Consider the following 15381-nt stretch of genomic DNA (forward strand, 5'->3'; position numbering starts at 1 on the left):
TCAGATGAACTTTTAGAATCAATTTATCTAGTTAATAATTTGAATTTTTATTGAAGCTGAATTTGGTTGAAAATTGAAAAATAATTTTTCTTTTTTTTTAGATGAGTTCTTGCTATGTTGTCCAATCTGGTCTCAAAGTGATGGACAAGTGATCCTCCTACCTCAGACTCCTGATTAGCTGGGACTACAGGCTTAAAAAATTAAATTTTTGAATTAATCAATAAATATATTCATTTGAATATTCCTGTTCAGGAATATAGACTTCCTTTTCAGGTCTTTTCCCCCTCCCTTGGTAAAATTTTATAGTTTTTCTTTCCTTAGATCTTATATACTTCATAAGGCTGATTTCTTAAAGATCATTTATTGCTATGTGGGATAGGTCTTTTTAAAATTACATTTCTAATTAGATTCTATTGTTGTGTAGTAATGATGTTATGAATTTGACCACTCTGTTAAATACACTTAAAGTCTAACAGCTTTCTCTGAGATAATGACAACATTTATAAATATGACAATCTCTTCTAATCTTTACTTTTGAATTTCTTTCTCTTGTCTTATTGCATTAGTTAGAAGCTACAGAACAATATTAAATGGTAATGGTGTTAATAGGCATAATTTTCCTTTTTCTGACTTTAGTTGGAATGACTTTGATATCTCACCACATACTTGATAAAATATGTTGTGTATTTTATGTTGGGTATTTTGTGGAGGTATTGTCACAGACTTCATTCATATCTGTGTGTGTGTGTGTGTGTAATGGTAAGAATACAATTGTTCCTTCAAATCCATGGGTTCCACATCTCCATATTCAATCAATCATGAACAGAAAATATTAAAAAAATTGTCTGTACTGAACATGTTTAGTTTTCTCTTGTCATTATTCTATAAACAATATAACATCCATTTACTTAACAGTTACATTATATTAGTCTTCTTATGTAATCTAGAGATGATTTAAAGCATATGGGAGGATATGCATAGCTTCTATGTAAATACTGTGCCATTTTATATAAGGAACTTGAACAACAGCAAATATTGGGATCCTTGAGGGTCCTGGAACCAATAACTCAAGGATATTGAGGGATGATTACATTTACTTTTATTTCTACATTATTTATTTTTTATTTCTACATTATTTTTTAAATCAGAAGTGTTGGTAAAATATTATTAAACAAATTTTCAATTTCTTAAAAATATTGTGGGTTTCTTTTTTTTCTTTCCTCTTTTCTTTCTTTCGTTATTTTTTTTGGTACTGGGAATTGAGCCCAGGTATATTTAACCACCGAGCAGCCCAGGTGTACTTAACCACTGAGCAACACTCCCAACCCTTTAAAAAATATTTTTATTTAGAGACAATGTCTCGCTAAGTTGCTTAGAGCCTTGTGGAGTTGCTAAGGCTAACTTTGAATTTGTAATCCTCCTGCCTCAGCCTTCCCAGCCTTTGGGATTACAAGTGTGTGCCATGGTGCCGGGCTTATGGATTTCTTAATGTTGAAAAATCCTTTTAACAAATTAAATTTTGTTAAATTTCATTTAACAAATCCTACAGGGTTATTTTGCTTTTAGATTAATATTTGTTTAGTATTTAGGTAGTATATTGTTCTTTTTGTATTAAAAAATGCAGGTATCAGTAATGCTAATCCTGGAAAATATATTGGGAAGTACTTTGTCTTTTTCTTCTTAAAAAAATTCAGTAATAGTTTAAAACCGCAAAAGTAGAAAACTGATTATAGATCCTATAGAACTATATTACCTTTTTGGTGGTAGATTTTTTGACTTTTCCAATTACTTTCTATAGTTATTTAATCTATTCAGATTTTCCATTATCTTCTCTGCCCCCTGTTACTGGAGATGGAGTCCAGGGGAGCTCTATCACTAAACTACATCCTTAGCCCTTTATATTTTTTATTTTGAGACAGGTACTCAGTAAGTTGCTGAGGCTGGCTTCCAATTTGTTATCCCCATACCTTAGCCTCTGGAGTAACTTATTACAACTGTGTGCCACTGTGCCTGGCTTTCCACTATTTTTTAAATCAATTTTTGTAATGCATTCTCTCATTGAAAAATAATAAGGTTAACATTTACTATCTGTAGTATGCCCACCAATCAATAAGATGAATTATCCACTTAAAAACAAGTGAATGTCAAGTTTACATAAGTAATAAAAGAAAAATCCAAATGGTCATTTAATATGTGCTTATTTTAACTGCATCATATTTAGGGTGACCATATATCTCTGTTTCCCTGGGAAACTCCTGGTTTACATGTGTTTCTCCAGAAAATTTATGGTTAGTGGTCACCTGTTAGTCTCAAAATTTTCCTATTTGGACAAATGAATTGTACAGTTTCCCTGTTATAATGAGATGTGAGTTTAAACAATAATTATTTCATTATTATTTTTCTACAAACAGATTAACAAACAAGAAAAAGATTTATGATACACATTGCTGGAAAGGGTATGGTGAGACAAAGGAATATTGGGTACATAGTTGGTATCCTGTTTCTAGGTTAGAAATTTGGCAATATTGTCAAAAAAGAATTTTTTTTTTTTTTTTGAAATGAGGTTTAGCTATATTACCAAGGTTGGCCTCTAGCTCCTGAGTCAAGGATCCTTTCGTCTCAGCCTCCTGAGTATCTGGAACTAGACACATGTGTCCTGGCCTAGCTTCTACCAAAATTTTAAGTGTATATTAATTTTATCTAGCTGTTGGACTTCTGGAATTATAATTTATGGAAACTTTGATGTCAGGGTACAAAAAGATGCTCTGGTAAAATTGTTATAATAGTCCAAAATTGGGAATAATCTATAATAGGCTTTTGATAGGCTATTGAATAAATAAAGTGCACTTACAAATAAAGAAAACCAGAAGCACACAAAAGTTAAAGTGGGGCAGACAACTTTTATTTAGTACTATTGTAACAGGGAGAGAAAGACCCTAGAATAGGGGTCCATTCCAAATATACCAGGGATAAATGGAGATTCATAGGCAAGGTGTGTGTGTGGGTTGGGGGGGGGGGGCGGGTATTACTGTTTAAAAATTGCCAAAGGGAGACATCAAGTCTGGGGATGAAATCTGGCCAAACCAACCTAACAGGATTCCTGCTGATGGCATGACAGTATGATCAGATACCAAGGCTGGGGAGTGAAAACATTTTATCAGATATTGAGATATGGAGGTGTGAAGGATCCTTGCTAAATTCCTTGGCAATAACATTTACTGATTCCTTGTAAAACCAGATTCTACAAGGAAGTGCACACATGGGCCTAGGAGAAGGTTCAAAAGTTTCACTAAAGTTTCACCAAGCGAAGAATCTTTGTCATTATAAAATGAAATCTTAAACAGAGTTTTAAAACAACATGATAACTCTCTCTCTCTCCATATATATATATATATATATATATATATATATATATATATTTACAATGAGGTAAATATAAATATATATATATTTATAGTTATAGTAAACAATGAGGTAACTATATATATTATATATGATGTATATTATATATTATGTATATATACATATATATATATATATGTATTTTGGTACTGAGGATTGAATCCAGGGGTACTCTACCACTGAGCTACCTCCCCAGTCCTGTTGAGAGCCACAGCCAAAGGGGCCCCAGCAAACTTCCAACTGCCAGCACCAGCTGCCAGCTGATGATTGGATCACAGTGGCCCCAGCAGAAGGGGCCTCAGCAAACTTCCAGCTGCCAGCAAACTTCCAGCTGCCAGCTGATGATTGGCTCACAACTGCCCCAGCAAACTTCTAGCTGCCAACTGATTGGCTCCTCTGTGGTGATGCTCATTGGGTTGTTTCCCAGCCCTTTCAGACCAAGGAGCTGCTCATTGGGGGACTTTTTTTTGGCTCCGCCCACAGGACCCAGCCAATCCGCCTGAAGAGCAGGAGAAGTGGGGGAGGTTGAGAGGCTAGCAGGAAGCCGGTGGTGGTAGTTGGGCTCTGAAGGTTTTTCTGAAGAGCTGTGTGGTTTGGCGTGTGTTCTAAAAATAAAGTTCGTTTCTTTTGACAAGTGACTCCTGAATTGTGCCCAGCCAGACTGCGGCAGAGTCCTTTTTATTTTATTTTGAGACAGGGTCTCAAAGTTGCTGAGGCTGACCTCAAACTTGCAATCCTTCTGCCTCAGTCTCTTGATACATTTGGTCCAAGTCTGGCTATGAGGTAACCTTATATACATATATTGATATGAAAAGAGTTTCACAGTATATTAAGAAAAAAAGTAAGAGATAGAATGGTATTAAAATTTTAACTGATATTTGGAGAAATATATACACATACATAATTTGCATTTTTATGCTTAGGAAAAAAGTTTGTACTCCAAACTTAATACTTATTGTCATGATGGTTTAGATGAACTGAAACTAAAATCAGAAGATTCAATAAAGGTCTTGTTAAGGTTAGGAAAAAATATATTTTTTTGAAAAGATGTAATTTATTTGACAATAATCAAGAGACACTATACATCTGGTAGGAAATAGAAAAATCTGGTTTTAACTTGGTAATAGGTATGGAGGAATAATTCTTTGGATCTTTTAGAACTAATATTTCTTTTGGTTGGAAACATTGCTTTTTTTGTTTTAATTTTTTTCTGTCAGAAAGCTTTATGGCTATACAAAGATTTTTGAATTCTGGAGAGATGGGAACACTAGACCTCAGCTCATGAAGTTACTTTTTTTTTGTGGGACTGGGGGTTCAACCATAGGCACTGAGCTGCATCCTCAGGCTTTTTTATTTTCTGCTTTGAGATAGGATCTTACAAAGTTACCTAAACTGGTCTCTGACTTTCAATCCTCCTGCTTTAGTCTTCCTAGTAACTGGGATTACAGGTAGAACCATTGTGCTCGGCTTGGAGTTCTTTCTGTAAGAATCTATGGTATTAGAATTTTAAGGCACCCAAGTCTCTCTTTGTCAACCTCCTAATTTTTTTCCACCTCCTAATTTTTTTTTTAGAGATAAAAAGAAAGTTTTATCTAGTTTTCCAAGGAATACATGCTTTCCTCTCATACATAATACTCCACTGAAGAGGAAAAACCAAGTTATGTAATAATTCTCACACCATTTAAAGACAATGGAAAAAATAAAAGCAGAAAAACAAAACAAAACAACAAAAAACAACGGTAAGTCATTCTACAGGAGTCTATATTAAAAAATTAAATATCACCAATTAAAATTGAATAGTAAATTAAAAGTGATACAGTGAAGAATAAAGAAACTTTTCCATAAGAAAAACAAACTATGCAAAAGTGGATAAATATATTCACGTGCAAGTTCCAGAAAACAAATGTACTTGGAATGATAATCACATGGAAGATACTTGAATTCATTATAACCATGAAAATAAAAACTAATTACAATATAATAATATTCATGCCTGTCATATTGAGGACAATAAAACATTTTTTAGATAACCAAGAATTTATGAGAATGGAGGAAAGATCTGTTATACATTGCTGTGGGGGTGTGAACTGCTAAAATTATTATTCTTAAAAATTTTTTTTTGTAGTTGTGTATGGACAGCATACCTTTATTTTATTTGTTTATTTTATGCAGTGCTAAGAATGGAACCCAGTGCCTCACACATGCTAGGCAAGCGCTCTGCCACTGAGTTACATACAGCCCCAGCCCAATTTTTGAGAACAATTTAAGATATCCGGTAAAGGTACTCTGATTCTAAAATCAAGAAATCGTTACATTTGACAATTTCTGGCATATGCCAGAAATTCTCTAGAATATGTGTACATCAATGTTCTCATTTTACAAACACAGTAAACAAAGCCTAGCTTTTTTACTCTTAAATGAATTAATATGCAAACCATTTAGAATAGTGCCTGATATAAATTGAGCACTATATAATACATAGTTATCTATCTATCTATCTATCTATCATCATCATCAACAACTGTAGGTGAAATTCTATAAACCTGTCAGTATTATCCATATAGACAAACAACATATTTAAAGTGTTTTAACAACTGAATTAAAAATGCTCAAAGCTTTGACCAGACTACAGAGCTTTCAGGACGTTCCCTCGTCGTCCACCTACAGTCGCAGGCGCGCACCATTTCCCCAGTAACAGCGTTGCCTTCTGCAAAACTGAGGACCATGCTCCCTGGCGCCCCTGCTGAAGGCAAAGGAGAAGGGAGGGAGGACGCCAAAATCCACTGAAGGCTGGGAGCAAGTACACCTGGAAATTTGCTTTCTCAGGTGCGGGCACCCGAAGCAAAGGCTGCTCCCTAGGGGATGTCCCAGAAAGAAAGAAGGAAGGACAGAGGTGCCCCGAGGACAGGAGCTACTCCCGGCAGGAGAGGTGGCTCTGCTAATTTTTGGTAGCTTGAAGCTGCTAAGATGCACTCTTTGAGTTCCAAATGGGAAGTACTCGCGCCAGGATTCTCGTGTCAAAGCTTTCACCTGCACGGTCGCTTCTCTGTGGAGCTTTTAAACCACCTTCGGGACGGGGTGGGAGGGGTATCCTTAAGGTCTAGCCTATAGATTGCGTGGGGCGTGTGTGACAGCAGGCAGCTCTGACTAGAGGGAGAGGCACCAAAAGGAAAAGTAATCGTGATGGGTTTAGGAAAGTTGATCTGGTGTTTCAGGAGAAATCTGAAAGCTATTGGTTTACGGCAGAAATCAAGCAAAGAGCCGTGCAGACTGGGGGATCTCCGTCTCCATTAAAACACCTACTTAAGGGGCCACAAGTCAAGTCTTCTGCAAGCCCACGGCCAGCCTGAGCCAAAACCCGGGTCCCAACCTCTCGGCTACCTCCAAAATCCGGAGAAGGAAAATCCAGGCAGGCCCGGAGCGGCCCGCGGTGGGTTCTGGCCAGCTCTTACTCTGGGCATGCGCAGGGGGTGGACCGCCCGGTGGCTCCGGGAGCCGTGACGAGCCCGGAAGCGCCTGCGCGCGCCCCTCCGCAAGAGAACTAGTTTTGTTCCGTGTCCTCGGGACTGGAGTCCTTCGGAGAGAACCCCCGGCAGGACCAACCCGACGCCCGCCAGCACCGCGGCAATGTCCAGCAACAGTTTTGCGTACACTGAGCAGTCCGGAGGAGGGGAAACGGCGGAGCTGGGTCAGGAGGCGACCTCAACCATTTCCCCCTCCGGCGCCTTCGGCCTCTTTAGCAGCGATTTGAAGAAGTGAGGAGAAAGGTTGGGGTACAGGGGCAGGGTGGAGGAACCCAGCGCCCTGGAGGAGCGGGTACCTGGCTCTGGTTACCTGGAGAGGGCCGGGGTCTCCCGGAGACCAGGTCGGGAATGTTTCCTGTTGGTGGGTGGGCTTGGGTCAGTTGGGGTGGTGGGAGATGTTGGGGCAATTGGGGTGCGTGGGTGTGGGCGTGTCCGCTAGTTTTCAAACTTCAGTGAAACAAACAAACAAAAAAACAAAACCCACCAGTTGATGAGTGTGGATCACACCCCCAGAACCGCTGAGTTGGTTTCCGCAGGGTCATGGAAGTCTGAATTTTGAACTTGTACTTAATTTAATGTCTGTAGGATCTGACATCGAAAAAGTCGCTTATTTAGGATGAAGAGAGCTGAGGACTGAGAGAGGGAGTGGGAGTATTGCTTATGAGAAAGTATTCCGTGACCGTGGAATGTAAGGGGCAAAGAGGTGATTTTAAGCTCTTTTATCAGTGTGCAAACTGATTAAGACCACCACTATCTTTTGCATCACACATGAAAAAACTCTATTCCAAAACAAAATAAGATTGTGAGTAGAGGATGTTTAAGAAGACTGTTATAGTGAACAAATCCTAAAATAAAAAAAAAATGTGAATTTACGAACACTAAACAATGTACACTTGGTTCTGTAAAAACCTAACTAAGTTCATTTTAAGTAGGACCCAGGAGTGAACCTCCCCTCCCCTAAATTTGTTTAGATCTTTTTGTAATTTCTTATACATTTTTTCTTATTTTTAATCTCTCAGTACTAAACAATATGGTCACATAGTAGGTTGTCACTGGAATGCTAAATGAAGGTAAAGTAGCTGTGTCGGTAGCTTTGCAGGCGTCAGAAGGGTATGATTAAAATTTAACTTAAATTTTAACTAAAGATTAGATACAGGGGCTGGGGATATAGCTCAGTTGGTAGAGTGCTTGCCTTGCATGCACAAGGCCCTGGGTTTAATCCCCAGGGTTTAATCCCCAGCATCACACACACACACACACACACACACACAAAAAAAAAAAAAAAAGAAAAGGTACTCTGGGAAGTGTTGGCAGTTGAAATTGGGATTAAATTTTGACTGCATTAAGATGGCTGAAATCTTATTATATAAAGTATATAAAATTCAGTCTTTTTTTTAGTTTTTCATTATTCTCAGGCTAGAAAAGTTTAAAAGTAATATAACTCATTTCATTTTTCATTCTGTGCAGTTAGATGTTTAGCAATTAATATAACAAGGAGCTTATTGTAAGTGTACATTTCTACTAACAAAATGTTTCAACTGCTAAATTAACCTGTCAATCCGCATTGGTCTATTTTGCATGTGATTTGCTTATAATTAGTTTAGTTTTATGGTTTGTCAACATCTCAGAAGTTTTTCTTTTAGATTTTGTCAGATTTGGGCCTGATTTGAAAAGAATGCATGGCTTTGACCAGTGCTGATGAGATTGGATTTGAAATAAAAAGAGCTGACATTGAGTGTTTGTTGTACACACCTCTGAACATTTATTATCATAGTCAATCTTCTTTTTTTCTTTTGTGGTGCTGGAGATTGAACCCAGGGACTCGCAAATGCATGTGTTCTGCAACTGAACTACATCCCAGATCTTCAGTCTTTTTAACAACCTTGTGGGCAGTTACCAGATACTTCTCTGATTCTACTTTACAAATGAGGAAATTGGAGCACAATGGTTAATTTGTCCAAGATCACAGAGTTCCCTGAATTTGAACCCAGACATTCTAATCTAAGCCGGTTCTCTCAAGTGCTTGGATATGCTAACTACATGAACTTTATGGTGCTTTTATTAGGGAATGCAAATTTACTGATGGTGGAATGTGATGGATATTACTAGCCAAAGTACATGTATGAAGACATGAACTGGTGTGAATATACTTTGTATACAACCAGAAATATGCTCTATATGTATAATATGAATTGTAATGCATTCCACTGTCATATCAATAAAAAAATTAATAAAAAGTTTAAAATTTACAATAGCTGTATAACCTTAATCTTCCAGGAATTAGAAACATTTTGGCCATTGAGCTGCAATCTAATGGAGTTATACAAGAAACAAGGAGACTCCTGTTCTGGAAGTGATCACTTTGTCTCTCTTGAACTTACATAATCCTCATTTATAAAATTAATGATACTACTTCTCATTCAAAAATCAAATGACAAAATTTATGTAAGCAAAACTGTGTTATGTGCTCTAGTTTTTAATGTATTACTTTGAAGTAGTTTCAAGTTTTTAAAAAAGTTGCAATTATAGTATAGAAAACTACTCTTCATGGAAAGTCAACAAATTTTAAAAATTTGCTATACTTCTGTTTCTCTCTTCCTTCCTCGCTATTTCCCTGCACATGCACACAAACACATACATTCTTATTTTCTTCTGAATCATTGCAGAATTGTAGTTCATGTTGCTTTACCCTTAGAACTTTACAGTGCGTATTTTTTTTAAGAATAAGAATATTCTCACATACCCTTGGCACTAATATATTCAGGAAATTTAACATCAGTACAAACTATAATATGTAATCCAGTTTTGTCATTTGTTCCAACAAAGTCTTTATTTTTTTTTTTGTATTTTTTCCTTTAGTATAGAATCCAGTCCAAAATTATATCTCATTAGTTGTAAAGATCTTAATCTCCCTTAGTATGGACTATTTCCTTAGCCTTTCTTTGCCTCTCATGATCTTGATATGTTAAAGAATACAAGCTATTATTTTATAGCATGTGAGTCAATTTGGGTTTGCTGGTGCTTCCCACATTTAGATTTAAGTTGTATGCCTCTAGTTGAAATTCTACCACAGGTGGTTTCAAACTATTGTAGCTGGAGACACAGGACACCTATCTTCCTGCTGTTAATTTTCCCAGTCAAGGACACATCCATTTTTTCTACAGTATCATTACTAGTTTTTCCCCAAGTTTCTTTGTGGGAAGATATTTTGAGACCATACAGATATCTTGCTTATTAAATTCTTCACTGCTGTGTTCAGCTACCATTGATGAATCTCTTGAACAAGTCTTTTCCACAGTGGCTGTAAAATGTAGATTTTCCCACTCCAGAACTCCCTCTATTGTTGTGCTCTTTGGCTTAATTGTTCTTTCACTAACTATTTCAACAATGCCTGGTCACTTCCTAGTCACAGTATTAATGATTTTTTTTGTGTGTGTGTGTGTGTGTGTTGGGTGGGTGGGTACCTAGAATTAAACCCGGGGTGCTTAACCACTGAGCCACATCCACAGCTCTTTTTAAAATTTTTCATTTTCAGATAGGGACTTGCCAAGTTGCTTAGGGCCTTGCTGAGTTGCTGAGGCTGGCTTTGAACTTGCATTCCTCCTGCCTTAGCCTCCCGAGATGCTTGGGATTACAGGCGTGTGCTACTACATCTGGCTAATTTATTTCCTGAATATAATTTTATTTACCAGTGTTATTTATCTTTTCTACCTTTAAAAAAAAACTAGAATTAGGAGAATTAGAAGATTTTATGAAAACAGATCTCATACATCATTTATTGGTTAATTAACTCCATGTATTAGATTATTGGCTTACTTCCTCATTTTAAATGTGTTAGTTTATTGGCTTGAGATTTTATAATTTCTTCAACTTAAATGTGATGAACTAACTTTTCATATTCCTTTCTTTTTAGAATGTTCTAAACTTTTATTTCTTTTAGTTTTTCCCAAGTTATTTTCCTTCTCTATCATAAAAGAAGAACCTCTTTTATCTTAACCCATTTGGGAGTGTGTGTATAATTTAAAAAGATAGTTTTAATTTTTTCTGAATTAAACATTTAATTAGGAAATAATTTCTGGAAAGAAACAGATGAGTCTAATCAGTTTTCTTAGCAATAATATTACTGAATTTCTCTTTTTAACTCATTTAAAAAAATTTTTTTTTAGTTATAAATGGACACAATACCTTTATTTTATTTATTTAGTTTTATGTGGTGCTGAGGATTGAACCCAGTGCCTCATATGTGCCAGGAACTGAGCCACAACTGTAGCCCTATTTAACTCATTTTAAAAGTTTAAGGCATTATTTAATTTTTTTGATAAACATGTAATAATTGTAAATACATATGGGATATAGTATGACGTTTCAAAACATGTACTGATCAGGTCATTTAATTACCATTTCCATCTCCTTATCATTTTTTTATGTTTGAGTCATCAAGCTTCTCTCTTCTAGTTCTTTATAAAGTATATAATAGTTTATTGTGAACTATAATCAACTCACCATGCTGGGGAACACTAAGAACTTAACTCCCTCTTACCTGTGTTTTGGTAATCATTATCCAGCTTTCCTCTGCCTGCTCAATTCAACAAGAAGACACAATGATTATAAATATGTAAGGCACCTAATGCCAGTGTGTCCAATTTTGTAAATCTTGTGATAAATATTTTTTTTCCAAAAATATTTTTAGTTGTAGATGGACATAATACCTTTATTTTATTTATTTATTTTTATGTGGTGCTGAGGATCAAACCTAATGCCTCACACATGTGAGGCAAGTGCTCTACCACTGAGCCATAAGCCCAGCCCTTGTGATAAATGTTTTGAGAATATCTTGTTGTAGTAGAGTATTGGACCTAGGATCAGAAGATCTAGATTTAAGGTAATGTTTTCCACTTATAGTAATGTTTCCTTGTTCAGTTTGCTTAATTTCCTCAGTCTGGTTTTTTTTTTTTAAATTTCTAGAAAGGGTCTGATAATACTTGCCTACTTGGAGAGGATTTCTAAACTAGAATATTTTTAACTATATGGGAAAGTTGAGGAAATTTCACTGAGGGGGTAATATTTTAGATACTAAAGCTAAGAAGACTTTTCCACATGGAGGAAAATGATGTTGAAACTAGGAGAGTTGCAAAAGAAAGTGCAAGTTCAAATGAAATAGAGATTTAGAGCTTGATATTTAGGATAGCAGGTAAGAATTAAAGCATGGGAATGGATTCACTCACCAGGGAGAACTTGCTAGAAGATAAAATAGTCTAGATAAAACCCATGTAACTTGAATGGAAGAACTAGGAAAGAGCCAGTGCTCAGAGGGTTAGGAAGTCAAAAGAAGGCATTGAAAAAGATAAAAAAGTAAAAAAAGGAGAAGCTAACAGAAAATTTAGGAGGAAATGATCAGTTGTGTTAGGAATTGTAAAAAATGAAGGTAAATAGAATGAAGGCTAAAAGAGGCTCTTGGGTCTAACAATAAAAAGATTAGCAAACAGTTACTTAGCAATGCAGTGCTTCTGAAACACCTTATAAAGTAGCATTTTTATTCCATGCTGAAATTGGAGTGGAGTTTTCATTTGTTTTGATATACATATCTGGTTTAGACACAAAGAGCTGTATGTTTTCCTGTAGTAGATACATTATATCAGTCTAACATTTTTTAAAAACTTTATTTATTTTTATGCGGTGCTGAGAATCGAACCCAGGGTCTTGTATGTGGGAGGCAAGCACTCTACCACTGAGCCATAACCCCAGTCCCCAGTCTAACATTTTTAAACCGAAATTTAATTTATTAATCAACTTTACAATATCAGCCTTGAAAATTCCTTTATTACCATTAGCCTTTAGTTTCTCAGTGGAGTCCAGTCCAGTACATGTGTGTGTCGTTTGTATACAATTATAGCAACTCTACTACTTTATCTTTCAAGAAGGCATACAGAGGGCTGGGGTTATAGCTCAATGGCAGAGTGCTTGCCTACCATGTGTGAGGAACTAGGTTCAATCCTAAGCACCACATAAAAATAAATAAAATAAAGGTGTTATGTTCATCTACAACTAAAAAAAAAGATTAAATAAGAAAGAAGGCATATAGAAATGCAGCTAACTGACATTAACCCATTTAGAGGATGTTCTTTGAATATTCTTTATTCACAATAAAGATAAAATAATTTCAGGTGTCAGTACTTATAGTAATGCATTATTTTTGACATACTTCAAAGAGTCATTGTGTCTCATGATGAGGTTCTAACCATTTTTTGTGTGTGATTGCCCCCCCATTTTTAATTGATATTTAATTTTAATTAGGACCCATATTGCTATTTTCTCATTTAACATTTCTTTGTTGTTTCAAGTTGTTCAGTTTTTTTTTAACTTAGTATTTTTCATTGATGCCTTCACCTCATTGAGTTATTCTGTTTTTTTAAGGTTATCTAGTTAATGAAAATTTGCTGAATATTCATGTAGAGAAATATCTCTTTCACACATTATCTTTATATTAAATGGTATAATTTATATGAAGGTGACTAGGAAAGTATTTGGTTCATAATTTTGTTTAACCAATATTTTTAGGTCCTCTGACTTCATTCCTTGTTCGTATTCCAGCACATTAACTGTCTAGGCCAGTGTTGTTAAAAATTGAAGGCTGGGGTTATAGTTCAGGGGAAGAGCTTGTGTTTAGCATGCACAAGGCCCTGGTTTTAATCCCCAGCATCTCCAAAAGTTAACAAACAAATAACAACAAAAAACGAAACAAGACTGATTCAATGGCAGTAAACCTGTTTGGTACAGAAGGAAAACCTAGTTTGGTATTCCTGTTGTATGATGATATACTACCATCCTGCAGCTAATTGGATACAGGTCCAGAAGTTATAAGCATGCTATGAAAAAGCACAGGTGAATGAGTTCCTTTTTCTTGTGCTCAGCTATCCAGGGTTGAAGGTATGAAAATACACGCCACCATTGATTTCTGAAGATACTGTTGTATGTATGATCATCTAAATTTCAAAGATTTAAATCCCTTGAGTTCTAATAACTCCAGTTTTGGTAACTGGTCTGCTTATTAATTGTTTAGCTCTTTGAAGTTTATGTTTACTAGATCTAGGTCTACACATCCTGTTTGCTTGCTGTATGTTTAACTTGGATCCTACCTTTTAATCTACAGAGGTGTCATTGTATATTAAGCAATTTAATGTTTTCTTGATCTTTTACTAAGTAAATGTCAACATTTGTTCCAAGAAAGCTGCTAATAAAAGAAAAAACGGTATACTGGTATCCATAGTGCATTCTTAAGTAGATGATTTAGGATTGTCATTTCAGTCCTAATTCCATTTATAAGACTATTCAATCCTTGAAATAAACATCACATTAAATAAGATTTTACTATTTATTTGATGAAGTATGCCTATAAGCAGAGTTCTGTTTTTCAGAATGTTTCATTTTATTTTGCTTTGCTTGCATTTCCTCTTTGAGGAAAGTCAGTTCTTACTTTACATTTTGTTTAAATATTCAGCCAAGAAAATATTCAGCCATTGATGTATGATATTTTTAAGATGACTGAAATTTCTGGAAATTTGAAATGCTTAAGTTTCCATCCTTGCAATTAAATTACAAGATGTGAAATACTATGTTATTTTTAAAAATTTAAAATTTGGAGCAACATTACTAGAGTTGGTGATTAAAGCAAAAAAGCAGACAGATGGTTTGTTGAAATGTTCTTTTTTACTGCAGTAAAGTTGCAAACTCTCATAGGATGACAAATGTATTATAGTGAAATAATTTGACAGTATTACACTTGTGTATATAAATGAACTACTGATAAAAACAAATTGCCTGCAGTCCAAATTCAAAATTTAAAGTAAAGACACCAAAGTAGAATAATCAGGAAGGAAATAATTTTCCTGTATTTCATATTATGAATAATGTTGGTTGTGTATTTAGGGAAGACTTTAGCATATCAGATGGAAAGAGTTCATAGATCTATAAAAAGGAACAATTTATAGTCAGTGTCTGTTCATTTATGGGCTGATTATTTGTATAACTGATAATATCCAATGCCCTAATTGAAGGCTAGTGTCTAATCCTTCAGTCGAGTGAGCTGGCTTGGCAGCTGGACAAGAAACTGAGAATATGGCTGGTTCCACAATCATGGCTTGGCAGAACTATATATGCATCACCTAGCTTTCTTTTTTAATGGCCTTTCTCCAAGTTTCTTAAAGCCTAGATTAAGAATATGGTCATGAAGGATGGGGAGGAAATTAGAATATGAGGGCAGAGAGGTCAGGAGCAGAGAGGAAGGTGGGGGCCAGATTATGTATGGCCTTGTAAGGATTTTTTATTTTGCTCTGAGAAGTGAAGCTGTTGGAGAGTTTTAAGCAGAATGGGCATTTAAAATGTGATCAGTAACTATTAATTGCCAATTGTATGCCATATATATTTCAGAAACTTTAAATATTATACAAGTAATTAA

General features: G+C 35.5%; 1 protein-coding gene and 1 non-coding gene across 3 annotated transcripts in view; both read left to right on the forward strand.

Moving 5' to 3' along the window:
• The first annotated feature begins 6901 nt into the window (after nt 1-6901).
• Ap3b1 (adaptor related protein complex 3 subunit beta 1) overlaps nt 6902-15381 on the forward strand; it is a 256304-nt gene continuing 247824 nt past the window's right edge. The window contains exon 1 of one of the 2 annotated variants that reach the window (XM_027927647.3): nt 6902-7157. In XM_027927647.3, the coding sequence (XP_027783448.1) occupies nt 7030-7157 (128 nt within the window). In that variant the 5' untranslated portion in view covers nt 6902-7029. Of the gene's footprint in view, nt 7158-7200; nt 7268-15381 lie in introns of those variants that run through there. The other variant, XM_071612471.1, reaches the window with a different exon arrangement.
• Trnaa-ugc (transfer RNA alanine (anticodon UGC)) lies at nt 8085-8168 on the forward strand. The gene has a single exon. It is a non-coding gene; the product is annotated as a tRNA-Ala (tRNA).

The sequence above is a fragment of the Marmota flaviventris genome, chromosome 5 (genome assembly GCF_047511675.1).
Source record: "Marmota flaviventris isolate mMarFla1 chromosome 5, mMarFla1.hap1, whole genome shotgun sequence".
Classification (NCBI taxonomy): Eukaryota; Metazoa; Chordata; class Mammalia; order Rodentia; family Sciuridae; genus Marmota; species Marmota flaviventris.